The sequence below is a fragment of the Vipera berus genome (genome assembly GCF_964194415.1).
Source record: "Vipera berus genome assembly, chromosome: 2".
NCBI lineage: Eukaryota > Metazoa > Chordata > Lepidosauria > Squamata > Viperidae > Vipera > Vipera berus.
In genome coordinates this window covers 51,353,092-51,373,032 of record NC_138203.1, presented here as the reverse complement: position 1 = coordinate 51,373,032, position 19,941 = coordinate 51,353,092, and the positions used below count along the sequence as shown (strand labels likewise).

General features: G+C 42.6%; 2 protein-coding genes across 6 annotated transcripts in view; both read left to right on the top strand.

Annotated features, from left to right (window-relative positions):
- CCDC112 (coiled-coil domain containing 112) overlaps nucleotides 1–2,001 on the top strand; it is a 33,889-nt gene extending 31,888 nt beyond the window's left edge. For both annotated transcript variants that reach the window (XM_081315582.1, XM_081315583.1), the window contains exons 8-10: nucleotides 394–489; nucleotides 1,400–1,518; nucleotides 1,650–2,001. In XM_081315582.1, the coding sequence (XP_081171708.1) occupies nucleotides 394–489; nucleotides 1,400–1,518; nucleotides 1,650–1,680 (246 nt within the window). In that variant the 3' untranslated portion in view covers nucleotides 1,681–2,001. The remainder of the gene's footprint in view (nucleotides 1–393; nucleotides 490–1,399; nucleotides 1,519–1,649) is intronic.
- A 6,940-nt stretch (nucleotides 2,002–8,941) lies between these two features.
- The window catches only part of PGGT1B (protein geranylgeranyltransferase type I subunit beta), a 29,020-nt gene continuing 18,020 nt past the window's right edge, over nucleotides 8,942–19,941 (top strand). Inside the window, exons 1-3 of one of the 4 annotated variants that reach the window (XM_081320828.1) lie at nucleotides 8,942–9,117; nucleotides 11,832–12,014; nucleotides 13,635–13,753. In XM_081320828.1, coding sequence (XP_081176954.1) covers nucleotides 13,672–13,753 — 82 coding nt within the window. In that variant the 5' untranslated portion in view covers nucleotides 8,942–9,117; nucleotides 11,832–12,014; nucleotides 13,635–13,671. Of the gene's footprint in view, nucleotides 9,118–11,250; nucleotides 11,387–11,831; nucleotides 12,015–12,193; nucleotides 12,881–13,634; nucleotides 13,754–19,941 lie in introns of those variants that run through there. The other 3 variants (XM_081320829.1, XM_081320827.1, XM_081320830.1) reach the window with 3 other exon arrangements.

The window sequence follows — 19,941 nt, the reverse complement described above, 5'->3', positions numbered from 1 at the left end:
GCGGCTGCTGATTAAAACTATGATTGTCCTTATAATCTTATTTCTGCTTTCCTTTGCTTTATAGACCTGCAAAGGTCATAAATGCAAGGGCTATCTATATGGAAGAGAGAGAAAACTAGTCAAGAGCTAAGTAGCATTCAAGTCTTCATTGGTGAATGTAAAATTTAACAGTGCTATATATTCTGGGCATTTGGGCAAGGTTATTGCTTAAGTTTATTCATAGTAAATAATTAATTGACACTGGCTACTTAACTTGTAACAAGAGTAACAAAAAACTTTCTTATTTATTTTATTTATTCAATTTATATGGTGGCCTATCTCAGACAAAAGCTTCTGGGGAGGAAGGGGGAGAGAGAGTGAGATTTATAGCAGTATTTCATTTATTGTATTCAGGATCTGCATAAACTTGAGCTGAAGTTTCTAGAAAAGCAGGCAAAGGAAGATGAAAAGATTGAAAAAGAAAAAAGGTTGTCTAAGCTGAGAAAGAAGGTAAGAATTTAATATATATCTTAGTCCCATGTACATTTCTCAGAAATGTTCCTCTGACTTCAAAGAACTCTGGCATTTAAAAATTATCACATATGATATTACTTTATTATTGAAATGTTGTTATATAACATCCTGAAACTAGAATTTAGTCACCCATATGGAAGCAAGAGAAGTTGTAAATAAGTTAGAATGAAATAAAATGCAAAAGAAATTGAGTTGAGAGTAACTCAACTAGGTGTGCAAAGTGCATAATATGTCATTTAAAAAATAAAATAGGATCTTATCGGCTTCTCTTCTCTTAAAAGTAAATCTGTATAGATGATGAATCAACAGTAATTCCTAATGGATTTATTTGGTTTTTCTTCTAAGTGTTTTAGGATTGTTGACACAGACTTTAGTTTAATTCCTGGTATGTTAATTGGTAAGCCCCATGGAATTCAGTAAAACTAACTTTGTGCAAAATTGTTTTCAACTGAACTTTAAATATTAAACAATATGTGAAATGTATTATTTTTATTAAATTTTAATTATTAGTAATAGCAATGGAAACATAGCATTTAATCATGATCCATAGGCCAATAATTCTAAAATATTGAAGAAATAATCTTGGTGGATTGAAAGTTAATTTTTGTATTTCTAGTGGTCTTGGTTCCATCAGGTTTAGTACCACTCCGTAATTACTGTCTGGCCCCATTTGACTTCTTTTCTGTTAGTAGTCGCCATTCTTTTGATTTGTATCTTTGTTCTACGTATCCAACAAGAATCAGATGCATGATAAATTACTGGTCTTTAATCCAAACTAATATGAAAATACAGTGCTATGCAAGTTTACTTTTTACTTTTTATTATTTAATTCATTTGTTCTTGCAATTGCCTTAAATGACTTTTTCTGTATTTTCACTATTAACAGGTTCACATTAATGTAACTCGGGATCCATGCAGGTTATTCAGACCTACAAAAGTTTGGGAAGAACGAACAAAAGAGATTGGACCTATAGGTACAGGGCCAGTGTTGTATATTCCTCATAGGTGAGAAAATTAAAATAGTGTATAATTAATGTACATCTTAAATTACCTTAAATTTAAATATTTATGTGATTAATGAACTTTTATATGATTAATATGTTTGCAAGATACTAATCTTATTTTTATATTGATAGGGCTGTTCCAAGCTGGCGACAGGGATTATAATTGGACATCTGCAAATAATTTATTTGAAGATAATGTAACCTAATTTATTATTAGTTTGTATTATATATGAGAAATATTGTAAATGTACATATAAATGTTATGTTAAATAAAAATCAAGTATAGTTTCATTGTAAAATACTTGCAAAAGCTTTTTTTGTTTGAATTTTTTTCTCTAGAACCCAGGTTTAGCAAGTGACCTCTTTCGGTAAAGCTCAGAAAAAGTGAATGTATTGTTTTCTGTGTACTGTCACTGGTTTTTTCAACTAAAAAATAAACAGATAAAATTAACACGTGTTTTTTCTTTCCTTTACTTAGATTGATTATTTATTTATTTATTTATTTATTAGTTTTTATAAACCGCCCTTCTCCCGAGGGACTCGGGGCGGTGTACAGAGGAAGGAAGGTATACAGACCGAACAATAAAATAATAAGAAACACTAATGAACACAAACTGGGACCCCAATTAACGTTATCATGCCAGGCCAGCCTGCTGGAACAGGAAAGTTTTTAAGTCGCGACGGAAGGTACGGAGGTCAGGGGCCATCCGGATTTCGGTTGGTAAGGTGTTCCAGAGGGCTGGCGCACCCACTGAGAATGCCCTCCCCCTGGGGGCCACCAGCCGACATTCCTTGAGCGGTGGCACCCTGAGGAGGCCCTCTCTGTGGGAGCGCACAGGACGGTGGGGTGCTGACATCGGCAGAAGGTGCTCCCGTAGGTAGTCCGGACCCATGCCATGTAGGGCTTTGAATGTCATTGTTAGCACCTTGAACTTCACACGGAAAGCAACCGGAAGCCAGTGCAGCGCACGGAGGAGAGGTGTGATATGGGAGTATCGGGAGGCTCCCAAGAGTGTCCGTGCCGCCGCACTTTGCACCAGTTGAAGCTTCCGAGTGGATCTCAAGGGCAGCCCCATGTAGAGAGCGTTACAATAGTCTAGGCGAGATGTCACAAGGGCATGGGTGACTGTACGTAAGGAATCCAGGTCCAGATAAGGCCGTAGTTGGCGAACTAGTCGAACCCGGGAGAAGGCCCCCTTGGTCACAGCTCCAATGTGGTCTTCCAGGGAGAGCTGCGAGTCTAGGAGGACACCCAGGTTGCGGGCCCTATCAACAGGGGGAAGTAACTTGTCCCCAATGTTAAGCAGTGGGACGTTCTGAATCTCCTGGCTTGCCGGTACGTACAGCCATTCAGTCTTGTCCGGGTTCAGTTGAAGCCTGTTTCTCCCCATCCATTCCCGGACCGCTTTCAGGCAGCGGGACATCACGTCTAGGGCATCACTGATATTGTTAGGAGTTGAGATAAAAAGCTGGGTGTCATCAGCATACTGATGGTACCCTACTCCAAAACTGCGAATGATCTCACCCAGCGGTTTCATGTAGATGTTGAACAGGAGAGGCGAGAGGGCCGACCCCTGAGGGACTCCGCAAGCGAGAGGCCTCGGGGTCGACCTCTGTCCCCCTGTCAGCACCGACTGCGAACGACCCTGGAGAAAGGAGGAGAACCAACGCAGAACCGTGCCTCCCACTCCCAGTCCCCTGAGGCGTCGCAGCAAGATACCATGGTCGATGGTATCGAAAGCCGCCGAGAGGTCTAATAAGACTAGGACAGAGGAATGGCCCCTGTCCCGGGCTCTCCAGAGATCATTCATCAGAGCGACCAATGCCGTCTCCGTCCTGTAGCCCGGCCTGAAACCCGATTGGTACGGGTCTAGATAAACCGCTTCATCCAGGATCTGAGGAAGTTGGTGCGCCACCACGCTCTCAACAACCTTCGCAAGGAAGCGAAGATTGGAGACTGGACGAAAGTTATTCAAAGAGGATGGGTCCAAGGTGGGCTTCTTGAGGAGAGGTCTCACCACCGCCTACTTCAAGGCGGTGGGGAAGTGACCCTCACTCAGAGAAGCAAAGATGACCGCTAGGAACCAGCCTCGTGTCCCCTCTCGAGCTGCATAGGCCAGCCAGGAAGGGCACGGGTCCAGTAAGCATGTGGAGGAGCTCAACCTTCTCATAATCCTGTCCACTTCCTTAGGAGTTACAGGATCAAATTCTTCCCAGATGACGTCGACAAGACTGTCCATGTCTTGTTCTTCCATCTCAGCCCAGTTGGAGTCCAGACCAGTTCGAATCCGAGCGATTTTATCCAGCAGATATTGACCAAATTCCTCGGCTCGACCCTGCAAGGGTTCCTCCCTCACCTCTTGGTTTAATAGGGAGCGAGTCACCCTGAACAAGGCAGCCGGGCGATTATCTGCGGACGCGATGAGGGTGGAAAAGTAGTTGGATTTTGCCACCCTTATCGCAGCGAGATAAGACCTGGTGAGGATTCTTAGTCGCAATCGGTCGGATTCGGATCGACTGGACCTCCAACGGCTCTCTAGGCCCCGTCTCCGACGCTTCATCTCCCGGAGCTCCTCGGTGAACCATGGGGCTCGCTGGGATCTGCGCCGGGTCAGAGGCCGCAAGGGTACAACTCGGTCCAGAGCCTCCGTGGCTGCCTTTTCCCAGGCTTCCACTAAGGCTTCCGCCGAGCTGTGAGCAGGGGGTGCATGCGAGTCCCTAAGCGCTGCCTGGAACTTATCAGGGTCCATTAGGCGCCTAGGGCGGTACCATCTGACTGGCACCGTGCACCCACGGTGGGGGGTGGCAAGGGGGAAGTCTAGCCGCAGGAGGTGGTGATCGGTCCATGACAGGGGCGTAATAGTTGTGGCACCCCCACCGACATCATCACGCCACCGTCCAGACAAGAACACCAAGTCTGGGTTGTGGCCTCTCTCATGAGTCGGCCCAGAAATTATTTGCAACAGGTCCATGGCCGTCATGGAAGCCATGAACTCCCGAGCCAGTTCGGACGATCCTCCCAGGGACGGTAGATTAAAGTCGCCCAAGACCATGAGTCTTGGGAATTCAACCACCAACCCTGAGAGGACATCGAGTAGCTCGGGTAGGGCCGCCGCTGCACGATTAGGTGGTAGGTACGCCAGCAGCAGACCCAACTGCGCCCCTGGGCCGAATCTTAGTAGGAGAGACTCACACCCGACCATCTGAGGGACGGTGGTCTCTCGCGGGCTAAGGGATTCCCTGATGATAACTGCCACTCCCCCGCCCCTCCCATGAGCCCGGGGCTGGTGCAGTACCTGGAAACCTGGCGGGCAGAGGTCAACCAGAGGAACACCCCCCTCTGGGCCCAGCCAGGTTTCCGTGATGCAGGCCAGGTCCGCATGCTCACTCTCCACTAGGTCACGAATGAGGTGAGCTTTGTTAGCTGCGGACCTTGCATTCAGGTAGACCAGCCTTAGCATGGGAGGGTGCGCACCTTTGCTCCCGGGTCCTCCGGGGGAGAACAGAGGGTCGGAGCGTCTCACCGCCTGTACAGAGCGGAGATGACACTCCCGGTGACGATACGGCCCTCTGTCTGTGCACCTTCTGCCATTCCCCACCATCCTAGGGATGGGACGTTTGTCAGTACGCCACTGGGTGTTATCGGCGACTGGTCCTCGTTGTACACCATCGCGAACGGCCGTGGGCCTGGCATGCGTTATGGTGGCTGGAAGGCGTGCCTTTCCCGCGCAACCATAGTCTCCTCCCTCCCCCCTCCCTAACCCCACAAAAAACTTAACTAGGAACTTAATCAGGGGCCTCTTGTTGGGCTTATGCTGGAGGCCCCTGACCCTGCCCGGCCATCTCTCGGAGGCCCAGTGGTTGGGCCCGTCATCAAGATTGGATGTGATGCAGGCGGGTCGCACCCAGGAGAGTGGGGAACCCCTGAGGGCGTGCAGTGCTATGCTAGAGTATTGAACAAGCATAGTCATAGGTGGTTCCGGGAAGGCTGTCCCCTGGATGGTGAATTTGCAGGAGGGTCGAGTCGGGTAGGTGCGTATCTGGATCGTCGCCCTGCCACTGCCACTTGGCCGGGCGAACCCCCAGAAGCAGGCCAATCCTCATCCTCTCACGATGGGTTGTGTCTCTGCTTCCGGAGGTGGTCCAGAACGTACTCTGGGTGAGGCATACCCCATAGAGCTCTCACCTCTATGGGGTAGCAGGTGTAAGGCCCAGCCACTCTGCCACTGTGGCTAGCACCCAGGCCCGTTATGTCCTGTGGGGAGAGAATGGGCAAAGATGGGTGAGAGTGATTATATAATGTAACTCAGATTAATTTAAGAGGGTAAGCAGATAATATCTTAATGTTCATGAAATGGGACAGAAAATAATAAGCTCTTGTTATAGAAAAATGAGTTGTTTCTTAATCACCATCCTTCAAAAGTAATTTTTTTTACAAACAAATAAAACAGATTTAAAAACCCTAGAGCAGAGGTCCCCAACCTTTTGGGCACCAGGGATAGGTTACGTGGAGAGAGGTTTTTCTGCGGACTGGAGGGAGCGTGGTTTTATGTGCTGCCTGCATCCCACGGATGGGGCTTTGCTTGTTTGCGCGGCCTGGTTGCTGGCATGCTACGGCCTGGTACCAGTCCACGGACTGGGAGTTGGGGACCCCTGCCCTAGAGAGAGAGAGAATTATTTTCTTTCTGCATACTCTTCCAAACAACTGAAAATGTTTCAAAGTAAGCTTGTCCAAGATTAAATTGTGCAACTTAAAATGTATTTTAAAAGTTTTACAAAGAACATAAAAACTAAGACAAACTAATAAAAAGAAAAAGCAGAAGAGAAATGGAAAAAAGTCAAACATGCCAAGAAATAGAAACTTGATTTCTTTTGCAACAAATATACTGTCAATACAATTACAAAATTATTTCTTTGCCTATGATGACAAAAGAAAGCTCACTCTATTATTCAGTTTTCTAATTATCAAAACCATATATCGTAAGTACATTGTTTTCATTACAGCCAAAAAATCTAATAAGGGGTTTCCAGTCACCCATATATGTAGATATTGTTTTCTCTACAAGCAAAGAAAAAAATAGTCATCTATGGCAGGGCTTTTCAAACAGTGGTACGGGTACCACCTGTGGTACATTGGCAGCTGGCACGTGACCATCCTAGAAAAGTGCTAGCGGCGGAGGGGAATGAGCTGAACCAGTGTCAGCACCGCACAAGCTTGAGCGAGAGATGGCTGGAGCTGCAGGGCTGTCAGGACTCAGGGGAAGTGCCAGGATCAGCACCAGGCTCCAGCTGGAGCTTGGTGCTGATCTCGGTATGCCTGCTGAGCCCAGAAGAAGCGCCAATCAGCTGGAATGTTGCAGCATCTCCAGGGTCTTGTGATTTACATTCAGATGCTTGGCAACTGATTCATATTTATGATGGTCACAGTGTCCCAGGGTCATGTGAAGTGACCAAAACCTGCTGCAACCATCCAGCAGACGGGGGAATAAAAACCAAACATCCCCCAACCCACCCCCGCTGCCAATCCTCAACAGATGTTCACAACAATGAAAACCTTGGACAAGAGGAAGAGTGCCACCGGGTGGGCAGGCAGGTGTCTTGCTCGGCTCTGGCTTGGGGGGCACTTTTTTCAGTGCCATTGTAACTTTGAACAGTCACTAAGCAAACTGTTGTAAGTTGAGGACTACCGGTACTTTATCACTTTTTTCTTTGGTCATGTTTTTGAAACCTTGCTAGGCGACTGGTGGTACTCGGATGTTGCCAAATCCTAAAAGTGGTACAATGGGTGAAAAGGTTGAAAAGCCCTGATCTATAGAAGCTTCATCACCTTCACCAGCCGTTTGTCCATTGTGGGTATTATCAAACTTTGTCACTTTGGAGCACATTGTAATCTCACCCTAGTTAGCATTCATGAAAACAAAGTTGCGTAACTTTGTTTTAGTTGTTTATCCTTAGTTCCAAAAAAAAGTGTGGTTTTGGGATCTTGCACTTCCCTTTTAAATGCAATGCTGATGCGGTAAAGAATGAATATTGTGGCATGGAAACTTCCTGTAAAAAATTCTCCAGAGACAAAATTTTGTTACATAATTTCTTGTTCTTCTGTCATTGTAATGCTGCTGAGCAAGATGTTGATTTTAATTGCACAAGCTCAGATATATTCTAGGATTTGATGGTAAATTTTGGAAGATCCCCTGTAAAAATCTAGAGGATCTGCATAAAATATAGAACAGGTAGGTATAGCACAATACCTGTTTTAATAATTATTTTTATTTTTTATTTTTATTCCATTTATATCCCACCCTTCTCCGAAGACTCAGGGTGGCTTACAAGCTTAGCAGTAGCCTTCATTCTATGTATATGCCTGCTTATTAGGGCTTTCACACAAACCCCAAGCAGCATTATTACAAAGTCAGCTTATTGCCCCCAACAATCTGGGTCCTCATTTTACCTACCTCGGAAGGATGGAAGGCTGAGTCAACCTTGAGCTTGGTGGGCCTTTGCTGAATATGATCTTTGAAACATTTTAGTAATTATTTTATCAGTGTTGTATCAATGAAATGCATAATTGACTCAGCCTTCCATCCTTCCAAGGTAGGTAAAATGAGGACCCAGATTGTTGGGGGCAATAAGCTGACTTTGTAATAATGCTGCTTTGGGGGGGGGGGCGAAAGCCCTAATAAGCAGGCATATACATAGAATGAAGGCTATTGCTAAGCACATTTATTTATTTTATTTATTTTAATTCCATTTATACCCCGCCCTTCTCCGAAGACTCAGGGCGGCTTACAAGCTTAGCAGTAGCCTTCATTCTATGTATATGCCTGCTTATTAGGGCTTTCATACACCCCCCAAGCGGCATTATTACAAAGTCAGCTTAATTGCCCCCAACAATCTGGGTCCTCATTTTACATTGGTTTGTGCTTAAATTGTAAGCCGCCCTGAGTCTTCGGAGAAGGGCGGGATGTAAATGGGATTAAAATAAAAATAATAAAAAAAAATTTCAGAAGATTCTTGGACAGAAGCTACATTGCTTACATTTCTGCACATTGAAGCTTCCAAATCATATCTGTAATAGTTCCGGATCAAGCCACGTAAACAGATATAAATCTCTAATTTTGCAACAGTGTTACATCCGATCCCCCCGCCCCCCCCCAAAAAAAAAATTGGGGGAAAAATTGTGTACCATCAGGAACAAGTCACCCATTTGCTACCCAATGCCGTGGGCCTGAACGATCGGAGCAATTTTAAAACGTGCTTTTGCTTGGCGCCAAAGCCGCTTAGCCCCACCTCTTCGGGCGCAAGAGGCGGAACGATGTTCGGTCAGCTGCCGGTTCTTACCGCCGCGGCCGCTAAAAAAAACAACAACAAAGGCCCAGCGTTGGAGCTTGCGTCACATGACTGTGCCGCCGGTGACGGAGTTGCGTGTGTGAGAGAGTAGGAAGCGGAAAACCAACATGGCGAGCCCGGCGGTGGTGGTGGAAGACGAGGGAGCCTTTGGGGACGGGGAAAGGTTGGATTTCCTCAAGGAACGCCACGTGCGCTTCTTCCAACGCAGCCTTCAGATTTTGCCTGAACGCTACTCGTCCCTGGAGACCAGCAGGTACCCTCGGGGAAGCGGGAAGACGCTCCAGGCCAGGGGGTCTTCAAACTTGGCCCTTTTATGACTTGTGGACTTCAACTCCCAGAATTCCTCAGCCAGCTTTGCTGGCTGAGGAATTCTGGGAGTTGAAGTCCACAAGTCATAAAAGGACCAAGTTTGAAGACCCCTGCTCCAGGCTCTCCGGATGGGAAGTAAACGACGAGTTTACCCCTCCTCCGAAGCAGCCCCGGCGCGAAGTGCTTGGGACAGCTGAGCGGTGGGCGGGGTCCGCTCCGAAGCGGGAATAACCCGCCAGGATTTGTTCTCTTCTGGCCACTCAGGGGTGTCGTCGGGCCGGCGGGCCGGAGTGGCGCTCTGGGAAGCTTTCTGGAGTCAATATTTGTGAAATGGCGTTAGTCTAATAATTCTTAATTAAACTTGACTGGGCGCCAAAATTCCCGCATCCTAAGCCTTGATGGTTGTCGGTGGTAGCTGGAAACTGAAAACAGATGTCTGCTCAGAGTTATCCCCGTTTATTCACTCACTTCGAATGACAGCTTTAATATTTATTGGGTGTGGTGATCTCACAGTGACAATCTCACTGGAACTAAAATAAAATTAGATCCAGTTTCCGCGATGTGTTTTAGATCAAATTTCGGAAAACAGATCAGACATATGATCTGTTTTCCCTTACTGCAGTTTCGAAACCGTTAAAATAACTTTCTGTTTCCATTTCATTAAGCTGTAACCTTTTGCAGCTTACCCTTGATCAGAATCCAGATGTTTTGTTGTACAGTTGTCAAAACTTTTGAATGCTTGCTCCCCTGTTTGAGATGGATAGAGGTTTGAAAGCAGACAGTAACTCTTACCTGATTTAGCTGGTAGGGTACCCACTTTGCAAAGGCCTGACTGCCTGAGTGAAAGGTTCTCAAAATAATTTGACACGCATGGCTGAAATTTTTTTTTTTATTACATTTATATCCCGCCCTTCTCCGAAGACTCAGGGCGGCTTACAAGCTTAGCAGTAGCCTTCATTCTATGTATATGCCTGCTTGTTAGGGCTTTCACACACACACCAAGCGGCATTATTACAAAGTCAGCTTAATTGCCCCCAACAATCTGGGTCCTCATTTTACCTACCTCGGAAGGATGGAAGGCTGAGTCAACCTTGAGCCTGGTGGGATGCGAACCTGCACTAATTGCAGGCAGCTGGTGTTACTTAAGGAGGCATTAGCCCACTGCTCCACCAATTTGAATTAAGAAGAGAAAGCTTAAAAGATAAGTATAGAATTTGAAATGGAAAATGTAGAAAATATTCTTTGTGGATTTATTCTGTTCTTGGACAAATCTGGGTTGAGTAAACTGGTGACTACTACAAACATTGCACAGAAAGTATTTGTTTGAACCTTACAAGTGCACCTTATTGAACTCAGACAAACTTAGTTCTGAGTGAACACCTGCAAGATTGCCCTCAGGATGTGTGGCAAATTCATATTTCTAGGCTTGGAGTTGAGATCAGGATACTTGGGTATTATGTGGACTTAATGTCTGAGCCCTTGAGAAAAAGAAAATGTGGGGCTTCTAAAAAAGAAGCAGCCAGAGAATATGCCCTTTTTAATGAAATTTTCTTTAGCAGCAGTTTCATCATTTTGAAACTGATTTTCTCAGTTCACTATCTTGAAATAAAATTTATTTCAACTGCAGATAATATGTCTACATTTGGGGAGAAAGAGCTAAAGGTCTTCATTAATGTAAAAGTTTGTCTCATTAGATGCAAGGGATTTAACTAGTCCTTTGTACACTATCCAACTATTAAGCTAGGTATTGCAGTTTCTGTAAACACATCAAAGGAGTTTTTACTTTGTGTGCTTCGCACATTGGATGGGGTTGATTCTGTCCTTGAGACATGTACTGCATTATTTACTCTGAATGTACTTTGCGTGATCTAGGGTACTTATTTGATCTATTAAAGGTGATTATGCAAGGAACACAATTAGTCTAAATGGTAAAATTTAAACACAGATTGCAATTAAAAGTGGGTGTGCAGGTATGGATGTGCTTGGTGGTGTTTTGTTTATTGCATTGCGAAACTTTGATAGATGTTAAGCTGTATCTTTCTTTCAAAAGCATTCATTGAAAGATTCTAAGATAAAATGTTGCATGCTCCAAAGTGAGTAAGAAGCTTGTTCTTGCAATAGGCATTTACTGCATTTCAGGTTTTTCAGAATAATTGATGGTGTAAGAATTCAGTACCATTCTACAGTTCTTCCTAGAATTTGAAATGGAAGATGTAAGTGAGAACTACCAGTATTTGATTTAAGAAGTTTCTGACAGGTGCTATGTATACTTTTGTGTACACTCTGAAACAGTTTTTCCTTTGAATCTGTATAGTCCTATTTCATCCTGAATTTGGGGAATTAAGTAAGCAATGAAATGCATGAGTTTATTTTGCAAATAATATAAATATACATTTATTTCTTTAAACTATTTCCAGTTTCTGATTTAAGCAAAATTCTAATTCAGTCAATAGTTTTAACATTTGCTCAAATTTAAGTGTTTTTTTTTGTGTGTGGACTGACTGATTTCCAGCACCATATAAAGCTGTTTGGCTTCTATATCAGTGTGAAAAATTTTCTTTTGTTCCATTATGTAAATGCTTAAGTATTTATAGTGTGCCTTATGATTTAATACAATTAGTACACAATCAATGTTGCTATTTACTTTTATGTCTCAAGTGCAGGGGTCTTCAAACTTGGCCCTTTTACGACTTGTGGACTTCAACTCCCAGAATTCCTCAGCCAGTGGACCTGGCTAAGTTCTCTGAAATGATACATAGCAATAATACATAGAAGTCTCCAGAACGTCTGAATGTAGAGACACATGTATCTGCCTCTGTCTTGATAGCTTTTAATTATAAAGTAAATAACATGTTATAGGGGAAAATAATTGGGAACAAGAGTATCGTGTTTCTGGTATTAACTCAGATATACCACAGAAGTGTGTGATCTGCATAAGAGTGAGAAAGGAATAAGAACAAGCCTGCAGAGTTTGTAGCAGGGTGGATAATAATCAACGATTTTTTTAAAAAAAATCAAATTTTTTTAATTTAAATCAGATTTTTTTATTTTTATCAAATTTATTTTAATAAAATACTTTTGGAGTAAAAATCTATCAATATAAGTTTTCTATTTAAAATATATTAATAGCTTAGTTTATTCAGCATGAAATGCAGCTTAGTTGTGTAGCATGAGGCTGTATATTCTGCAATATTTACATTTTTGGTAAAATCATTCAGTGAGCAAGCTTAGATAACATATACTGCATTGATGCATTCGCATAATTTCACAGTAACCATGAGATAAATAAAAAAACATAGTTCAGGAATATTCCTGTATCCCATTGTTTTGCAAATCTATGCACATTACAAACTGTATGATTGTTTGAAGAGAAATGCATCTGTACCAGGCTCTAAGTGTTTTAATTAAATAAAAGAATTTGAGTAGTTCTCCTACTATGTGTGATTAACCTATTAACCTAAAATCAGTTCTGATATCGCTGTTTTACTAACCTGACAGTTTGTTATTCTAAATAAAAAACCTTCATTTTGTTTGCAAATAATAATATTAAAGCTTCTACCTACCAGCAAGAATGAGTCCTTACATTTAAAGAGCACCTGTCATTTCAGATCCATCCTGGCAGCGCCTATTAGCGGGCATCCACTCACCTGCTGCCCGCCATGTCCCTCACCTTGTGTCACTGCCGCATCACCAGCCGTCCCATTAAAGTGAGTGGGACTGTCGGTGAGTGAACAGCGGGTCAGAGGAGGAGCCGCTGTGGGACAGAGATGGCAGCTGCTCTTTAAAAATTATGATTTAAATCGAGTTGATTTAAATCAAGCCTTTTTACTAGTGATTTAAATTGTGATTTAAATCGACTTGATTTAAATCAAATACACCCTGGTTTGTAGAAAGGAAATAGTTGATGCACAAGGAATAGTTGATGCACCGATCAGGTGCTCTTCAGCTAGTGAGAGGGCAGGACCAGTGCAACTGACAGGAGCAGTGACACTTGGAGGTGCTTGGCAGTGTGTTATTTTTGGGACAGAGCTGAATTTATTAACTTCTTTAAAAAAAGTCAGCAGGCTGCACAAGGCTGCTTGATGGGATATGTTATGCAGGCCTGAGTAAGAGGATCAGTTAAATTTGATTTAATGTTAAGGGAAAGGGAAAATTCAGTGAGGTGGAAATAACAGGCACGTAGGGAAAAATTGACTGTGTAATGCTGGAGTCAGGGTAAGAAATGAGGGTAATGTGACTGTTCATCTAAGTACAATGAACATATTTGATGGTTGAATAACTACTTGCTTGGAGTACTGTATGTTTCATTCAGTTTATGTTCATGTTATAACATTCATGTTGTTTCAGTTAATTCTGAAGTTGTCCTACATGCAAATAACTTATCACCTGAGTTGGCAGTTAATATTAATGGTAAATAATAAATTGCTGTCGTCCCCCCCTTTTTTTTTCTTTTTTTTTCAGGCTGACAATTGCTTTTTTTGCACTTTCTGGGTTGGATATGTTGGATTCCTTAGATGTTGTGAACAAAGAGGATATAATAGAATGGATTTATTCTCTGCAAGTCCTTCCCTTAGAAGACAGTGAGTGAGTTTTTAGCTTTTATTTTATTAACATTTCATTACACATGTGTCTTTTAAAAACAGAGACCATTCTCTTGTTCATCTGAATATTAATCAATTGTGGAAACTGTTTTATTTGAACTATACTAAGAGCTTGTCAGTCCTAAAATATCCTTGTTCTTACCTAAGTCAGTGAACAGCGCAGTGAAGCTTGGCAAAAGCTGTACATTGCTGATAATAACTTTTGCCAAAGTAAGTAAGAAATGAAAGTAGAATGAGATTCCTATGCGTACCTGCTGATAACTTTTAAAAGTTTGTTTCTGCATGCTGTTATATTAAAAAAACATTTATTTTCTGACAAACTTTGCCAGATTTTTTCTTTTAATTATTTTGCTAGAATTTCTTTAAGAATTATTAGACTAGTATGAATAACAATGTATTGTAACCAGTGTACAGATTGATAACTCCCCCAATCTGCCATTATTTTAATAAATGTAAGGCTAATTTTTCACTGCTATAAGAAAAAAGAATGAAAGAAGTCACATTACATGTTAGAAAGTTAACTAACAGGATGCCTGGAATACAGTTTGCTTGTTGGATATCAGTGGCCTACATTCCATTTGCTGTCTGCTCCACGAAGTCTGAGGTAGATTTTCTGATACAGAGCAATGTAGACAAAAGGTAGCTGGTTTTCATTTTTAATTAAATGCTGCCCTTCAAAACCAGTCTTTCCCTGTAATAAAATGTGTTTATTAACAAGACACTAAGATTAGTTGTCAGGCAAAGTCACTGACAACGCATTCTAGAGTTGGCCTATTATCTCTGGAAAGACCTGCTTTCTTGTAAAGAGGGCACTTTAATCTGGGCCTGCAAAGTTCATCTTATGAATTAAGTAGAGGGATGCTGGAAGAGGTTTTCCTTCAGATATTGTATCTACATCATGTTGTAATACTTTCCTGTCCGCGGCTGTCAGACCAGCATACCAAACCACAATACCGTATGAGAGGACGCTCTCTATAGTAGACCGGTAAAAGAGGGTCATTAGCCGTTGTTCTACCCTGTTCTTCCGCAAGACCCTAAGAAAGTGAAGCCTCTGTTGGGCCTTTCTAGCCACCTGGGTTGTGTTAACTTTCCAAGTCAGATCTTCACAGAGGTAGACTCCCAGAAATTTAAAGGAGGAAACTCTCTCCACACAGTCCTCCCCGATGTAAAGTGGGGCAGGTTCCTCCTTTTTTCTCCGGAAGTCTAACACCATCTCTTTCGTCTTGCTGATGTTTAGGTGCAAGTTGTTGTTACTACACCATATGGATAGTTTTTGTACCTCCACCCTGTATGCTGTCTCATCCCCACCTGTAATAAGACCCACCACAGTTGTATCATCTGCAAACTTGATTATCGCAGTGCATGGGTCAGATGATACACAATCATATGTGTATAAAGAGTACAGGTAGGGGCTAAGCACACAGCCCTGTGGCATGCCGGTGCAAAGCTTCAGGGAGGTGGACAAAGCAGACCCGACCCTCACTGTTTGTAACCGATCCCTAAGAAAGTCTTGAATCCAATCACAGATGGCGGGGGAGAATTTCAAGTCAGTCAGCTTCTCGATGAGAATGCTCCGCAAAATGGTGTTGAAAGCCGAGCTGTAGTCAACAAAAAGCATCCTGACGTAACTTCCAGGTTTCTCGAGATGACTTGCTACAGAGTGTAAAGTAGTAGCTATGGCATCGTCTGTCGACCTATTTCCCCTGTAGGCAAATTGATGTTTATCAAAGTCCAGTTGGAGCGTGTCCTAAGATGTTGGAGAACCAATCTTTCGAAGCATTTCATGACTACAGACGTTAATGCAATAGGTCTGTAGTCATTCAGGCACTCAACTGCAGTTTTCTTGGGGACTGGGACAATGGTAGCTGCTCTCAAGCATGATGGTACACATGCCGTTTGCAAGGAGATGTTAAAAATCCTTGTCAGTACCCCTGCTATTTGGTCGGCACAATTCCTGACCACTATCCCCAGCACCCCATCTGGGCCTGCGGCTTTGCTGGGATTCACAGCCTTCAATACAGCTCTCACTTGGTGTTCACACAGGGTGAGTGGCTGAGAGTCAGAAGGCCGGCCAGCAGATGCTATGGGGTCTGGTCTTTTAACCTCGTAGCGGGCGAAGAAGATATTCAGCTCCTCAGCCAACAAGGAATCGGTGTTTGCCATGCTCCTCGTGCTGCCCTTATAGTTGGTTAAGTGCTGCAGTCCCTGCCATACTTGCCTCGGATCATTATCTGCTAAGTGGTCCTCCACCTTTTGTTTGTATTGTTGTTTTGCCATCCTAATGCCTCTTCTGAGATTTGCCCTGGCCTCTCTGTATCTGTCCCTGTCCCTCGCCTTAAAGGCAGAATCCCGGGCTCTCAGGAGTGTTCGTATCTCTGCAGTCATCCAGGGTTTACAGTTCCCCTAATGCACTTATCCGTTGTTACACTATCAGTGCATGTTCTAATAGAGTACGGCATCTGTATATGAATTTAGATCTTGTTCTTCAAATACACTCCAGTCAGTGGTTTCAAAGCAGTCCTGCAACTGACTGAGAGCACCCACTGGCCAGGTTCTGACCCTTTTTGTGACTGCCTGAGTCCTTTCTCTGAGAGGAACATACTTTGGGCACAACAGGAGTGAAAGATGGTCGGATGTACCCAGGTGGTGAAGAGGGAAAGCTCTGTATGCCTGTTTCAGATTGGCATACACATGGTCCAAAGTGTTCTTCCCTCTGGTGGAAACTTACACTTACTGTACAAACTTGGGGAGAACTGTCTTCAGACAAGCTTGATTGAAGTCCCCAGCCACGACAAGAGCGCCCTCTGGGTGAGTTTGCTGCTGCCTGGTGATGACGTCATACAGCTTAGAAAGTGCCATGTTGACATTGGCATCAGGTGGAACATAAACAGCTATAATAATTACCACAGTAATTTCTCTAGGCAGATAGAAAGGCCTACATATAACAGTCATCAGTTCCACATCTGGGGAGCAATACGTGTATACCAATCTGCTGTTAACACACCATTCACAGTGTATATACACACACAGTCCTCCTCCTTTACTCTTACCTGAGCCTTTATCTCTGTCAGAGCGGTGAATGACTCGGCTTATCAACTCCACAGCTGCATTCGGTATCTCTGACTGTAGCCAGGTCTCCGTGACAACCATCACACAACATTCACGGAGAAGTCTGCTTGCTGCTAACTGCAGCTGTAATTCGTCAATTTTATGGACGAGGGATCTGGCATTGCTCAAAAAAAGACTCGGCAATGTTGGTCTAAAAGGCTGCCTTTGAAGTCAAATCAGAATCCTGGCTCTGCAGCCACGTTTTTGCTTTCGCTCCTTTCTCTTTCGCTTACGTCGTCTCCTCCCCGTCCCGAAGACAATCCATGGAGATCCTGGAGGCCTCACTATGCAGTTCGGTATGTTATGTGACTGCTGAAAATCACTAGTAATTTCAGATTGCCTTGCAAGCCCGATGTTTAACAGCTCTATACGTGTGTAGGGTATTTTAGCCCCTTGCACTACACTGTGCACATTCATCCATACGCACATTAATCCAATCACCACACACCAGTACCGGGAGCTCAGAGCCGCTGTGTGTGAATGCGCCGCCATCTTGTGGGAAAAATAAATAAATTGTGGGCTGTCCCCTGACACCACTGGATGACATCGCCAGGGCTCAGTGCCTTGGGAGAGAGGAAAATTCTCAGGGATGACTCACACCCTGGATGGTATCTCTTTACTCTCCTACCATCGGGTAGGAGATACAGGAGTATAGCCAGCCGTACCAAACAGGCTGAAAAACAGCTTTTATTCGTGGGCTGTTAGGCTTTTGAATGGGATATAATCTCCGTGAACGTATGCAGAATTGACTTGGGAGGCCGGTGTGTGGTGTAGTTGGTTCACATGGTGTGGTAGGATGGAGGGTTTGTTGTCACTGTGTGTTGGGGGAAGGGAGCACGGGGGGAGGCTCAGCTAATCTCAGTGTACACATGTTGTACTTTGACAATAAAGGTTTATTAACAATACCTTACTCTAGGCAGGAGGTCTATAGACCAGATACTTCCTCTTTAACAGGTCTCCACGAAATGTAGGATATTTATTATTTATTTGTTCATTTTGAGAAATCATATAATAAAGAAATGGGTTCAAGTAAAAATACTATAGATGTGGAAATCAGCTCAAATGTAAAATCTAAATAGTACATCATCATTCTTCTGTGGAACCACAGCAAGATTACATAAAAAGTGTTATAGCAAGTTTACAAAGGCACTTTTAATCTCTATACTAGAAGTCCAAAATATGGGATGAAAACATTGGATTTATTTTAAATACTGAACACAGAGATTAAAACATACCAGTAATCACGTTTATTATGAACTGTATGCAGGAGTTCTTGAAAGATGACGCTTAGAGTGATTTAGAAGGTATTTCATGTACCCTTTTTATTGGGGTTGGTAATATTTCTTTAAGTACAGCCTTTCTCACCAAAAATAACCAAGATTTTTTTCAGAGGTCCTTAGATTAATGCCAGAGAAATATTGGCCGCACAGCAAAAGGAGAACTTAGTTTTATTGCACTTTTAAGATAGATACAATAATTTTATAAAGTTGGGTTGTCACTGCTATGATTTTTAACCTTAGTTTAAGTGATTAAGAGCATGGCAGCAATAGGGTTTAGACTTCATAGTGCTTTACAGCACACTTACAGAGTCAGCATATTGCCCACAACAATCTTGGTCCTCATTTTATTGATCTCAGAAGGATGGGAGGCTGAATCAACCTTGAGTTGGTCAGAATCAAATTCCTGGCAGTGAGCAAAGTCAGCCTTGTGTGACTGTGTTCTAACCATTGTGCCACTATGACTCCCTAAACATACTTTTCTGAGTTTACCCAATTGCTAAAGCCAAAACATCAAACTAAACAAGCTATATTACACTTCAGTATGATGTTGTCATTAGATTTTAGTGTGAATTTCCTGGAAGAATTGTGGAGTTAAATAAATGGAATATTTTATATACTTTTTAAATACTTTAATTCATCCTAATTTATTTGGGGATTTACCCTTTCCACAGTGCACAGTGCTCTAATGAATAAGGCCAAAGACTGGGAAATTATGAAACTTAAAATCTAGTATATTTTGAAGTACCATATTAGGAAAAGCTGGGGTTTTATTTTTTATTTTTTGTTTTCCAGAAGTAGCACAATTTCTGTAAACACTAGATGGCACCATACTATAATCCAGGGGGTTTTGACATTTCAAATTTTAAGACCTACCAGTGACTTGATATATACAAACATATGCACGCATAAATACACAGTTATTCTGTTGTTATACTGTATGTATCAATTACGGTAAATTATGAGCATAAGATTTTAAATTTGAGAAAGGGAGTTACTTTCCCATCTAGGCCACGTCTGTATACCATTGGTATGCAACTAAAATTATACATTCTAACACTCATTGATACTGCAGTGTGGACCTTAAATACTTCATTTATTATTTCAAAACATGCCTAAACTATCAACTTTAGCATTAGACTTTGGCAGTCTTCTGGAATTTGGCTACAGTTTGTTTCATTTTCAAATTGCTGGATGACTCTTATTGTGATTTCTTATACATTTATTGTGGTATCCCCTTTGGTAATTAATTTCAAGAGTACTTGAATTAAAAATTATACTAGCTTTTCCCAAATTGGTGCCCTTGAAATGTGTTGAATCATTTCTCATAATCATTAGCTGCCATGGCGATTATGGAACTCCCACCTAGTCTAGAGGTACCAGGTTAAAGAAGATTGAAACCAAGATTTACAGGGACTTGGATTGTGTACAGTTAATAATTTTAAAGCAACAGGCTCAGTGAGAGTGTTTTGTAGGATTGTGCAAAGTGCTTCAGAAAAAATACTTTGGGACATGCAGTGGTGTATATGAGACCCATCTCCTTGAACTGCTAAAGCAGCTGCATTTTTTCCAGGCTTGTGCAGCTGCTTTGGAAGTTGCTCCTGATTGTGTCTGTCCAGGCAGTCAGAAACAGCTTCCAGGACTACTGCGTGAGCTTGGAAAAAGATGTATCTGCATATATCAAAGTATCTCTTTGTGAGTATTTGCAGTCCTAAAACTTAAAAAAAGAACAGAAAACTTGCTTGTGATTGGTGTTCTTGTGGGCTTTTACCTTTGAATGTT